The sequence below is a fragment of the Kogia breviceps genome, chromosome 10 (genome assembly GCF_026419965.1).
Source record: "Kogia breviceps isolate mKogBre1 chromosome 10, mKogBre1 haplotype 1, whole genome shotgun sequence".
Classification (NCBI taxonomy): Eukaryota; Metazoa; Chordata; class Mammalia; order Artiodactyla; family Physeteridae; genus Kogia; species Kogia breviceps.
Window position 1 is genome coordinate 38,452,238 of NC_081319.1, and position 12,213 is coordinate 38,464,450.

At 58.6% G+C, this 12,213-nt stretch overlaps 2 protein-coding genes across 3 annotated transcripts; both read left to right on the plus strand.

The window, feature by feature from the left end:
- Window positions 1-352: 352 nt before the first annotated feature.
- TUSC2 (tumor suppressor 2, mitochondrial calcium regulator) lies at window positions 353-3,290 on the plus strand. Its single transcript, XM_059075325.2, has 3 exons — window positions 353-666; window positions 1,776-1,896; window positions 2,067-3,290. The coding sequence occupies exons 1-3, from the start codon at window positions 521-523 to the stop codon at window positions 2,130-2,132; spliced, it is 333 nt and encodes a 110-aa protein (XP_058931308.1). The 5' UTR covers window positions 353-520; the 3' UTR covers window positions 2,133-3,290.
- A 1,961-nt stretch (window positions 3,291-5,251) lies between these two features.
- Window positions 5,252-10,335, plus strand: HYAL2 (hyaluronidase 2). Of its 2 annotated transcripts, none has more exons than XM_059076035.2 (4): window positions 5,252-5,520; window positions 7,634-8,613; window positions 9,106-9,195; window positions 9,606-10,335. In XM_059076035.2, exons 2-4 carry the CDS (start codon window positions 7,684-7,686, stop codon window positions 10,014-10,016), a joined length of 1,431 nt encoding a protein of 476 aa, XP_058932018.1. In that variant the 5' UTR covers window positions 5,252-5,520; window positions 7,634-7,683; the 3' UTR covers window positions 10,017-10,335. The 2 variants fall into 2 exon arrangements, with proteins under 2 accessions (XP_058932018.1, XP_058932019.1); XM_059076036.2 differs by lacking the exon at window positions 5,252-5,520 and adding an exon at window positions 6,687-6,801.
- Window positions 10,336-12,213: the final 1,878 nt, after the last annotated feature.

Consider the following 12,213-nt stretch of genomic DNA (forward strand, 5'->3'; position numbering starts at 1 on the left):
TTCTTTGCCACGTGCCACAGTGGGGATCGTAAAAACGGTGTGGGGATAGAATGAGGGCAGACGGGCACTGCCCAAACTGGCCTAGAGTCAGGCCCTAAAGTGCTGCTTTGGTTTGGCAGGCCCACTGAGCCTGACCTCTGGGGCTCGGAGACTTCGGAGCCGCAGTACAAGCTGAAGAAACCAGGTAGAGGACACAGCCACCGCTTTCCAGGCTGTGAGCTGCCCCAACTGGAGAGAGCGTGGCCTGCTGGGACCTGACGTCTCGCAGTGCATTCTGGGATACCTAGCATCTGAGGGCAGCTATTCGTCCAGCCCCGCGGACCGACGACAGAAGCCTCCAATCAGAGGCAGCAGCATACGCAGTGTTCGGAAGCGGAAGTGAGGTTCCCGTGGAGACAGCGGAGCCTGCGGAAGGCGGCGGCGGCACCTGCGAGCGGAGGCCTAGGCGGGGCATGGCGGCGCCGACGGCCCTGTGAGGGCGAAGCTGCCGCGGGGCCCGCCATGCGCCGGCGGCCCTGACATGGGCGCCAGCGGCTCCAAAGCTCGGGGCCTGTGGCCCTTCGCCTCGGCGGCGGGGGGCGGCGGCCCGGAGGCGGCTGTCGCTGAGCAAGCTTTGGTGCGACCGCGAGGCCGAGTCGTGCCCCCCTTCGTATTCACGCGCCGCGGGTAAGGGCGTGGGGTTCCGCCCCCGGGAGGACAGACGGGCGGCTGGGTGCCCCGCGTCATGGGGCGCTCCCGCCGCTGTATCCCCTACATCCTAGTCAGGACTACTCCCATATTTCAGGTTCCTAGAGGAACAAGGGGTGGGGAAAGCCGAGCCGTCGGTTCCTGGCGGCCTGGCTGCTCTGAAGGTCTCCCGAGGAGAAGAGTGGGCCTGAGGCTTGTCCCTGGGCAGGCCCTCCTCACGGTGAAGCTAAGATAGGGCCTCCCTGAGACTTCAGAATCTCTTCCTTTCAACCTATCCATCCCAGCCTGCAAGCTGAAGGCTCCTATCCTCCGTTACCCCCAGTTCTCCCTCGAGGAGAATGATCCTCTGTTTTGTCTGTTTCCGTTCCCCACAGTGGTGGGGTTGGACCTCTCTGAGTAGTGGCCGGGAAAGCAGGACTGGTCCCCAGCGTTGGGGATGGGGCCTGGGGAAAAAGACCCTCACCCAGGTATGTTTCCCAGATCTGGAGCACTGACCTCCCCCCTCCCCCAAGCGGCCCAGACAGGAGCACTAGATTGGCCTGGCTGTGATGGGCCCTGGGGAGTGACACTCAGGTGATGCTGGAGATTTGGCTGTAGATACTAGGGGGACCCCAGCAGTGGCAGTTTGGTTACATCAGCCACCTGGATGGGGGAGGGTGCAGGCTTTTTCCCTTTAGGCTCCCTCGTAGCTCAGGCATTTGCTATCTCAGGCTTTGGCCCTGGGCCAGCAGTGTCTTCTGGAGTGAGACCAACATGCCCAGGCCACCATCCTGCCCACTCTAGAAGCTCTGGGTGAAGGCAAGAGCCTGATGGAACGGCTACTCTTGCTGAACAAACCAGTGATTTTTTGGTATGGCCTCTCTTCTCATAGTCTGACAGAGTAGCACTGGCCACCACCCAACTCTCCACTTCCTTCTAGAAGACCCCAGATCCTAAGCAAGGGATTCTCCAGGCATACTAACCTCCCTTCCTCCCACCAAGGTTGTTCTTCCCCATTTGGGGGAGGGCATACTTCCCAGTGATCTATGGCATTTGCCATGACTAGGTTGGGGCTCCAGCCCAGCCTATTCCCCTCTCCCTCTGCACAGCTCCATGTTCTATGACGAGGATGGGGATCTGGCTCACGAGTTCTATGAGGAGACAATCGTCACCAAGAACGGGCAGAAGCGGGCCAAGCTGAGGCGGGTACATAGGAACCTGATTCCTCAGGTGAGGGGCTGGGCAGTGGTCATAGAGCCTATGTTGATTGTGTGGAGGTAGACCCAGAAGGGGTCTGCTTGTATGGTGGGGGCTCTTGGGGGAGGAGCTGGGAGGAACAGGAAGGCTTCCTGGAGTAGGGGCCCTGAGCTGGCCCTCACTAGCCTCTGTTTCCACGGCAGGGCATCGTGAAGCTGGATCCCCCCCGCATCCACGTGGATTTCCCTGTGATCCTCTATGAGGTGTGAGCCTGGGGGGTGGCAGGCATAAACACCCCCTGCCCCAGCAAGAAACCCCCAGGCTCAAGGTGTGGCTTCCATTGAGGAACCTAGGCTGGGGCCACAACCGTGAATAAACTCCACTGGCCCGGAACCTTCAGCTGTGAGCAGGGCAGTCCTACAGTGCTGGTTGGGTGTTGGTTTGTATGTGGACAAGAGGTGGCTGGTGGCTGGCAAGGGCTGATGGCAGAGTTACCAGTCCACCTTTCCCAGCAATCCGTACAAGGAGCATGGCAGGGCATATGCTGGTCAAGAATGCCTGGTTCCTGTGCCCTTGCTTGGCCTGCATTCTTCCAAGCTTGCCTAGGGCCCAGCCCTGCTGGAAGCTACAGCACTTTACAAGTGAGGTCTGCCTTTTTCCAGCCCCAGGGCTGTGGGAGCTGTACACAAGTGGGAACTTCCTTTCCCTCACTTCCTTTACCTTCTCGTTGGAGCATTTCAGCCGTTTGCTACCTCGATTCCTCCTGTGTTGGACAGAAGCTGGGGGCAGAACAAGCCTGATTCTTCCTGCCTACCTGCCCATCTGTTCCCACCCCCAGATGGATGGACAGTTTGCTGGCTGTTAATAGGTGTGGGAGGTTTCTCAACCCCGGGCTGGGCTGATCCCTCCCCACTGCAACTAGTTGTTGACCCCCACCCCAATTGAGAGGGCATAGGATGGGGATCAGGAAGGGCTCTGGATGCCTGTGCCTATGGGGTGTTGCCACATCCCACCTACTGTGTCTAATCCCCCTTGCCCTTACACATCCACCACCCTGTGATAAGGGACAGCACCCTAGGGCTGGTGCCAGTAGCTCTGAGGAGCCCACCACCCCTTCCCCTACAGTATACCCATCCCTTCAGGATCAGTCAGAGAAAAGTACTGGAGCCCTGGGTAGGGACAGAAAGGAGAGAACAATCATAAAGGAATACTTAAAATGTGAAAGCTTGTAAATAGTCTAGTCCATGATGTTGGGGCAGAGTCTGATTTCTACATAAAAATGACTTTTTGTTTTTTTTTAATTCCTTACTGTGCAAACTCTGTTCTTTAAGCGTGTGAGAAATGGCTTGGGGAGGGTAGCCCTCAATCTAGGAAGGCTGTTGTGTTATTTCTTCAATAAAATTATTTGTAGACCCTGCATACAAGAATGACATCTCTGAGGCTTGATACCCATTATCTAGACCACCACCTGGGCATAGTAGGTGGGCCTGGGTGGGGGACTCTTGTTGCCCACATTTCCAGCGGGGCCCAGAGTGAGCCTGAGCCTAGCCTGCGGCCATTCCAGCCACAACCAGCAGGTGGCAGTGTATTCACACAGACCTCATTGCAGATCCCCTCAGGATGGAGAGCCATTCGTACTTGTGTATTGTGTTCAATAAGTGGGGACCCCTGGAATTGGAAGGCCCTGGGGTACCTCACTAGGGATTGGCCCCACCTGCCTGACCTGAGGTTAGAGTGTGACCACACATAGGTCTGGAACAGTTGTCCTGCCCCCAGCTGTGCCAGCTGATCCCATATGAGGTCACAGCCTGAGACCCATGGACCTCCAAGGCCCAGCCTTAGGTGGACAGCAGCCAAGTGGGTACCACTGCCCTTTACCTACTGCAAGGCTCTGCAGCCCAAACCTACTTGCACTACCAGGAGAGTAGGCTTGGGGCTTCTGTTCCAGCAGGTAAAGCTCAGCTACCCAGTACTTCCTCTGGTCCTTTTTGCCCTGTCTTCTCACCTGCAGCCTGCTCCCTGTGGACATTTGGCCTACACTTATCAGGTCCTGCTATGAGGCTGGTTCTCTACTAGGCCTAGCCCTTGGCCATCAGCCCATCTCCCAGTAAGGGAGGAGGGAGTTCAAGGACACAGGCTGCTGGGTCTGGGAAGTTGGCCTACCTGTCTTTTGGAGGTTTAAACTTGTCAAGTGTGGAGCAGGATCACCCTCTGCAGCCTGGACTTGAAGTTCTTCTTTGGGCACCTTCCCATTTTCCCAATAAGATGCCAGGCATAAGGCCCTATCGTCGTCCTCCACTGTCCCTCCCACTGCCTGCCCCAAGGCCAGGGTTCTGCCATGCCAGGTGGCAGCCCATCACCACTGTCCCAGTGTGGGGGAACTCCCTGTGTTGGGCCTGCCCTAGCTGAAAACAATGGGGGTCATGGCTGTGCTTCCCCACTCCCTCCTACTGGGCTGTGCTCACTTCCTTCCTTCCTGAGGAAGTGTCCCTGCCCTGGGACAGTCTGGTCTGGCCTTTGTTTCCCCAGGGGCCCCCAGCCTTGAAGCTTTTGAGGCCTGTGTCCCTTGTGGAGCCAGCACAGTGGTCCAGGGACACCACCCTCCCATGCCATGTCCTGGACTCCTTGGTCATCAGGGTAGACTCTAGGATATGTGCCCATCTCCCCCAGTCCCCCAGTCTTACACAGCCTTCTGTTAGGAGAGAGGGCCTGGGCATGAAGGAGGTAGGCTGGTAGGGTCGGGGGGTGGGTAGGCTCAGGGTGATTTGAGGGTGTGCAGATTTCTATCCCTGGAGGGGTCTGCTGGGACCCTGCTGCAGCCCTCCCGGGAGCCTACTTAAGGTTGTGGGTACCCCCTTCCCACAGGAGTACACCCCTTTCCTCACCCATGTGGTAAGGAGCCCCTTACTCTGCAGCATCTTAGTGAAATCCGCCCAGGAACATCCTCTGGCAGGAAAGCACCCTGCAGAACCCTCCCAGGCTCTGCCCCTCCCCCCAGCAGTCACCCATATCAACACTTTGTCCACTCTGTCACACTTGGGATGCTTCCGCTCTCAGTGGAAAAAAATTGACTCAGCTCCTGTAAGTTCCCCCAACACCCCCACCCCAGGGCTGGTTCTCTTCTTCACCACCTGCTTTGGGGGATCATCTGCCAAACATCCCCCAAGTAGTTTGACTCCCCAAAGCACCACCACCAGGGCCTCTCCACTCACAAGCTGCTGGATTGGAGGATAGGCCTCAACCTTAAGGGCAGGTTGGGGAGAAAAGCTTTCAGTGTTAAGGAAGCTGCCAGCCTGGGGGAGGCTGGCACCTGAACCAGGTCCCCTAGCCTTCCTGTCACCTGGTGCAGTTTGCTGGGCCAGGGCCTACTCAGGGGAAGGGTGGGGCGGGCAGCCAGCCAGCAGGGCATGCCGGAGGGAAACGGTCAAGGCGGTCCCCTCCCCCGCGCATGTTCCTGGCCCTTTCCTCTCTGAGGGGCAGCAGGAAGTGAGGAGAAAGGGCCGGGGCGGGAGGCGGGAGCGGGTGGGAGGGATGGGGTTTATCAAGTTGCCGGCGGGCTGCCCGGAGGGCAGCAGCTGGTGCGAGTAGCTTGTCTGGAGACTTACCCCGGGAAGGAGGGAGGCCGCCGACCTACGGGGCCGACGGACTCCCACACAGGTGAGCCCAGGGCAGACGACTGGTCTGCACCCTGGTACAGGCGCTCACAGCAGCGCTCCCTGCCTCTCCTCCCAGTCGCGCGGGCGGAGAATGGGCTGGCCATACAGACCCGGGCCCTTTGGGGAGCTGAGGATCCTGGGGGAGCGGATCTAGGAAGAGGCAAGGAATACTCTCCCCATTCCAGCTCCAAGCCTGCTCCCCAGAGGGAGGGGCTTGCAGGACGAAAGGACTTAGGATACTGGGCAGAGGCCCAGGCGAAACCCTCTGGCCGGGCCGGCTTTCTCTGCCGTCTGGCCAGGAACTTCTGCAAGGGTGGCAGCTTCCTCAGAGTTGAAAGGAGGCCTTGGGGGCTCCCACAGGTCCCCCAGAGACTGGACAGGAGGCGATGGGAGCCCAGGGATTGGCCTGTGCCTGATGCAGGTCGGGGACAGGGGGACGCCCTATCCCCAGGGCCCGCTGGGCTTACTGGCCCCAGCCGGGCGGGCCTAGCTGCGACCCACAGCTCGTGTTGCCAGGACAACCACTGCCTCCACCCAGTCCTGGAAGAGCTAAGACGCGGGTGCTAGGCCCCCTCCCCAAGTCTGGCAGGGGGCGGGGATTCCCTTCAGACCAGGGTCGGGGGAAGGGAGCCCTGATCCGTAGGGGGCGGCACATTACTGTCCTTCGAGACCGGAGATCGGCTCTGGTCACCGTCCCCCTTTCCATACAAAGGGGCCCCAGGACTGGAGACTACGCTCAGGGATGCAGAGTCAGATTCACTACTACCCCCGGCCAAGGCCTCGGGTTCCCACAGCACCTCCTTCTGGCCGGTTGACGGAACGCCACCTCCTTTATTCCCTCCCCGACCCCCGTCCTTTATGCTGTCCCTTTAAGCGGCTGGCCGCGTCGCAGAGCAGGGAGGACTGTACCACCGGCCGCAGGCTGCGGGGGGGAATTTGGGGCTGACTGGCACTCACGACTGAGACTCCACAAGAAAGCCCCACTTGGAGGGCTCTCACAGTCCTATATTGATGGCCACATTCCTCGGCAGAGAATCTGGGGACCTTGGAGCCCAAAACGCAGCACTGGCTGCCCGAAAGTCAGGCACACCTTTCCGCCCCCGCCGCAAATCCTGCGCAGGGCCCGCCTCCGCGCTGAATTCTTAAAGGGCCCGCGGGCTGGGGGGCGGAGCCAGTAGAGGCGCCGAACCCGGGCAGTGCCTGGTAGAGCAGCCGCAGCGGGCCGGGCTGGGGCGGGGATGGCGGTGGCCATGGCGCAGGTCCCGGCAGCTCCCTGCGCGAGGTGAGGGAGGGCAGTGCGAGCCTGGCGGCTCTCTCCGCGGGCTCTGTTCTGAGCCCCCAGAGAGGCGGCCCAGGACCCCCACCCCAACTCTGGGCCGGGTTCAGCCCCCACGTGCGGGGTGGGGGCGGGGTCCCGGACAAAGGCCAGGTGGAGTGGGCTTTACCCCTGACCGCTTGGCTCGCGGGCGCGATCATTCCTGGTAGCTGTAGAGGGAAATGCCGGTCTGCCAACGCCACCGTGGGAGATCCACCACCCCTTTGTCCCCGCGGGGCCTCCACCAGGCTTGGGAGAGTGTCTGCGCTGAGACAAAGTCTGTTAGCCTCACTCTCCTGCTGGGCGGGTGCTAAAAAAGATACCAGATCTGGGGCTGTGTTACAGCTTCCTAGCTGCTTCGTCAGCTGTGCCTTGCCTTACCCAAATGCTATGGTTTCTCAGGACCAAGAGTACTTCACAGGGTAGAGTGGGCCTCGGTTTGGGGCTCTCAGAAACCTTGTCCTGGGTGGTATTCAGCCATGTGTGAGTCTCTGGGCAGTGAGTCTATAGCTCAATTCGTCCAGTTGTCAGAGGGGTCACAGACCTAACAAGTTCCTGCCCAGCTGTAGGCTACCTGCTCCAGGAAGGAGCCCTATGCTCCTGGCAGTGAGTTCCGGGGGTGTCTTGCCTGTCCCTCAGTGGTCTGTGGTCTCTCAGACCTATTATAGCCAATAACAGGGTCTGAACAACCCTGGGCATGGTGCCCTACACAGCATGGGCTTTGGGAGTATGGATGGGTTTGGGGTGGACACCTCCAGGATTCTATAGACTGATTTGCTGTCTCCCACCTTTCCCCCAGTTGCTGAGCTAGTGCCAGGCAGGTGACACTGTCTTCCTGCAGCCCCCAGCATGTGGGCAGGCCTGGGCCCTGCCGTCACACTGGCCCTGGTGTTGGCGGTGGCATGGGCCACGGAGCTGAAGCCCACAGCACCACCCATCTTCACGGGCCGGCCCTTTGTGGTAGCATGGGACGTGCCCACACAAGACTGTGGCCCACGCCACAAGGTGCCACTGGACCCAAAGGACATGAAGGCCTTTGATGTGCAGGCCTCACCTAATGAGGGTTTCGTGAACCAGAACATCACCATCTTCTACCGTGACCGGCTGGGCATGTATCCACACTTCGATTCGGTGGCGAGGTCTGTACATGGTGGCGTGCCACAGAATGGCAGCCTCTGGGTACACCTGGAGATGCTAAAGGGACATGTGGAACGCTACATTCGTACACAGGAGCCTGCCGGGCTGGCAGTCATCGACTGGGAGGACTGGCGGCCAGTCTGGGTACGCAACTGGCAGGACAAGGATGTGTACCGCCGATTATCGCGCCAGTTGGTGGCCAGTCGCCACCCTGACTGGCCACCAGACCGCATAGTGAAGCAGGCACAGTATGAGTTTGAGTTCGCTGCACGCCAGTTCATGCTGGAGACACTGCGATTTGTCAAGGCATTTCGGCCTCGGCACCTGTGGGGCTTCTACCTCTTCCCCGACTGTTACAACCATGATTATGTGCAGAACTGGGAGACCTATACAGGCCGCTGCCCTGATGTTGAGGTCTCCCGAAATGACCAGCTAGCCTGGCTGTGGGCCGAGAGCACGGCCCTCTTCCCCTCTGTCTACCTGGAAGAGACACTCGCTTCCTCCACTCATGGCCGCAACTTTGTCAGCTTCCGTGTTCAGGAGGCCCTTCGCGTGGCTCACACCCACCACGCCAACCATGCACTCCCGGTCTACGTCTTCACGCGGCCCACCTATAGTCGTGGACTCACAGGGCTTAGCGAGGTATGTGCCTCCCAGGGCCCTGCCTTCGTCCTTGGGAAACCACTGCAGGCCTCCTGCCCCCAAGTTTACTGGCTGCTCTACATCTCCTCACCTCATTCTCTCTGTAACCTTATGAAAGGATGGCATTGTTATCTCCATTTTGTGGATACGAAAATTGAGGGCCAGAGATGCTGAGAAATTTACCCAGAACTTCCCAGCAAATCCAGGCAGAGCAGGGACTTGGGCCTAGTATTCTTACTTTGCGGTCCATCCTGATAGATACATACTAGGCTCAAGTGGGCCCTTGGCTTGGGAATGGGAGGCCAGAAGTGGGGGTAGAAATGGCTTAAACATTTAAGGAGAAAGTGAACAGCTGCTGCCTAGGGGTGAGAAGGAGAGGACTGGGCTAGGGGGAGGTTAGCAGGTCTGAACAGGCTAGGGCCTGCCCACCCTGCCTGTCCTTCTCACCCTGTGGTCTCAGTCTTCCCCAGTGACCATCTCTTTCCCACGCAGATGGATCTCATCTCTACCATTGGTGAGAGTGCAGCCCTGGGTGCAGCTGGTGTCATCCTCTGGGGTGATGCGGGGTACACCACCAGCATGGTAAGTAAGACCCACCCAGCCTACTGGAGCTGAGTCTGCAGGGACAGGCAGAGTGTCTGTGCTTTTGGCTGCAAACCTCAAAGTGGTCCCCTCATCTGTCTCCCACCCAAGGAACCCCAGTCCCAACAGAGAAGACAGAGTCCTTCCCCTCCTCCCAGGAAGGGGGATTTGCTGTCCTGACCCGCTGTTGAGTTCCACCCTGCCCCATCTGCCCTGCTGGGTTCCAGTCCCTGCCCCCACCCCCTTCTTAGAAGGAATAGGAACAGTGAGGGCTCAGGTGCGTGTGTGTGTGTGTGTGTGTGTGTGTGCGCATTGTTAAAAGAAGGTACAGTCACCACAGTGTAGACAGAGTTTCCATCTGTGCCTGTGGGCTGAGACAGCTGACCCTGATCCCTGACCTCTGCCCCCAGGAGACCTGCCAGTACCTCAAGGATTACCTGACTCGGTTGCTGGTACCTTACGTCGTCAATGTGTCCTGGGCTGCCCAGTATTGCAGCTGGGCGCAGTGCCATGGCCACGGGCGCTGTGTGCGTCGTGACCCCAGTGCTAATACCTTCCTGCACCTCAGTGCCAGCAGCTTCCGCCTAGTGCCTAGCCACGCACCTGGTGAGCCGCAGCTGCGACCAGAGGGGGAACTCAGTTGGGCCGACCGCAACCACCTGCAGACGCACTTTCGCTGCCAGTGCTACTTAGGCTGGGGCGGCGAGCAATGCCAGTGGGACCACAGGCGGGCAGCTGGGGGTGCCAGTGGGGCCTGGTCTGGGTCCCACCTCACCAGCCTGCTGGCTGTGGTCGCCCTGGCCCTCACTTGGACTTTGTAAGGGTCTCTCATGCAGCTGCCAGGCAAGCTGGCCTCTGCCACAAGGGCTCTGCCAGGCATGTAGGAGCCCACAAGGGGTGGACAAACCAGAGTCTGAAGGGGCAGAGCCCTCTGGGATGCCCGGTAGGGTGTCCGTACCAGCTCCCACCCCCTGTTCTAAGGGGGAGGGACAGTCCAGTGGGAGGCCCCTTCTCTCCCTGCCAGAGAGGAAGAGGGGCACAGCTGGGCCGGGGAGGACCTGACCCTACTCCCCTGCTCCTGAATAGTTTATTATTATTATTTTGGGGTCTCTTTTGTAAATTAAATATGAAACAACTGCTTCTTTGCTTGGACTGTCTGTGCCTGGGCCAGGGCATGTGAGAGAGATTTCAGGGTCTTCCATATAAGGTTTGAGCTCAGTTCTGTCTCTGAGACTCTCTGCTGGGGACTTCTCATCTGTAAAATGCATTCACTGGGATCTGCAGGCCAGAGCTTCCCACTCTAGCTGTCCTGCTAGGGCAGGGGCCACTGGGAGTGGAGGGACTCACAGTCTACCCCAACACCAAGGACCTTGCTTTATCCATATTGATTGGAAAGCAGTTAGGTACAACCTTCTGTGAGGGATGGGGCTCATTGTGCTTCTCCTACTTGGTACTGTATCCCCAGCTGGGCTGGTGCCAGTCGCCTTGCCTTGCCCACCCAAGGAGAAAGGGGAAAGCGGATGTTTGATCTTCCCTGGCTGGGCAGGTAGACAGATCACTCCTCCCTGCTGTTCTCACAGGCAAGGGCGTCTCCTGCACTCCCCAGTCCCAAGGACAGTGGACTTCAGCCACACGCACTTCTCCCCATCTGGCTCAGAGTCCTCCACTGGGTATGGTCAGGGGGAGGCAAGCAGGGCATTGGGATCTGAATCATGAGGTCCAGTCCCTGTCACACTGCAGAGATGCAGATGGGGTGATGGGGAGGCATCCTCAACAGTCAGCCCTGTAATGGCCATGGGAGAGCATAGCTTGTACCCAGCTGTCTCAGGGGAGAGAAGTAGCAGCCAGAGCAGTCATACCAGCTCTGACCTGCTTCACTTCCTCTGCTTCTGAAGTGAGTTATTCTGGGTGGGGCCCTGCCCCTCCCCTCAGCCATTGGACCCACACCTGGATTCCTCCTGTCCCTATCAGTGATGACTGAATCCCTGCACTCAGGTAATACCAGCTCTGGGGAGATAGACTTAAGAACTGTCGAGCAGTGAGAAGGGCACCCCAGCCACAAGGACTCGGGAAGTAGCCTCAAGGAAAATGCTTTCTACATTGAGGTTGGGTTGGTCTTTTTTTTGGGGGGGGGGCAGGGGGCGCACCACACACAGCACATGGGATCTTAGTTCCCCGACCAGGGATCGAACCACTGCCCCCTGCAGTGGAAGCACGGTTTCCTAACTCCTGGAACACCAGGGAAGGCCCTACATTGAGAGTCCCTACACTGAGTTTTGAAAGGTGAGGGGGAAACTTGATGCTAGGAACAAAGCATGGGCAAAGGCTGGAGGAAGACAGAACACTAATGGAGACACAGAGTTTGAGGCTAGGGTGTGACAGGGGGGTATGCTGCAGGTGGCCCTAGAGTGGCACCAGGCCTGATTTTGTCTAATGATGTTGACTATCTTACCTGTTCAGTGAACACACTGAGCACACACATGTGCCAGGGCTGGGCTGGGTGCTAGGGATGCACCCATGAACCACACCAGCAAAGACTGCCATGTTTAGGGGTATGAGGGCATAAAGGGAGATGCACTTTGGATGCCAAGACCAAGTCAGATGTTGGACAGTGGAGAGTGCCCCCCAGAGGCATGCAGGCAAGGGGATGGTGTGGTTAGAGCCTGGAGAAGAAATCCTCACCAAATCGATATTGATTCAGGTTGTAAAGTGATCCTTCATCCCTCTGGCTGCTGGTGGCAGAGAATAGAGAGCAGGTGGGGTGGTAGCACGGGGAGGGAGATTTCAAATCACATGGTGGGGGTAGGGGAGGGGTCCTGGCTGCTCCTGACCAAGGTGGGGAGAGGCCTGCTGGAGAGCAGATGTCGATCAATAAGGCCATAAGATGATGGAGCCAGCAGAGGGAGAGCAAAGAAGGAGGAGCTGTGACCTATCTCCCCAACACCTGTGACTTCCCCTACCCAACTGTGACCCCACACACAGCTATGACCTCCCCTACACAGATGTGACCTATGCACA

What these genes read in the sequence shown, in the direction of transcription:
- HYAL2 (XM_059076035.2), top strand. Translation starts at nt 7,684, where the DNA reads ATGTGGGCAGGCCTGGGCCCTGCCGTCACACTGGCCCTGGTGTTGGCG. An exon ending in GACTCACAGGGCTTAGCGAG is followed by an intron (nt 8,614 to 9,105) that starts GTATGTGCCTCC and finishes TTTCCCACGCAG; the next exon opens with ATGGATCTCATCTCTACCAT. An exon ending in CGGGGTACACCACCAGCATG is followed by an intron (nt 9,196 to 9,605) that starts GTAAGTAAGACC and finishes CTCTGCCCCCAG; the next exon opens with GAGACCTGCCAGTACCTCAA.
- TUSC2 (XM_059075325.2), top strand. Translation starts at nt 521, where the DNA reads ATGGGCGCCAGCGGCTCCAAAGCTCGGGGCCTGTGGCCCTTCGCCTCG. An exon ending in TTCGTATTCACGCGCCGCGG is followed by an intron (nt 667 to 1,775) that starts GTAAGGGCGTGG and finishes CCCTCTGCACAG; the next exon opens with CTCCATGTTCTATGACGAGG. An exon ending in ATAGGAACCTGATTCCTCAG is followed by an intron (nt 1,897 to 2,066) that starts GTGAGGGGCTGG and finishes TTTCCACGGCAG; the next exon opens with GGCATCGTGAAGCTGGATCC.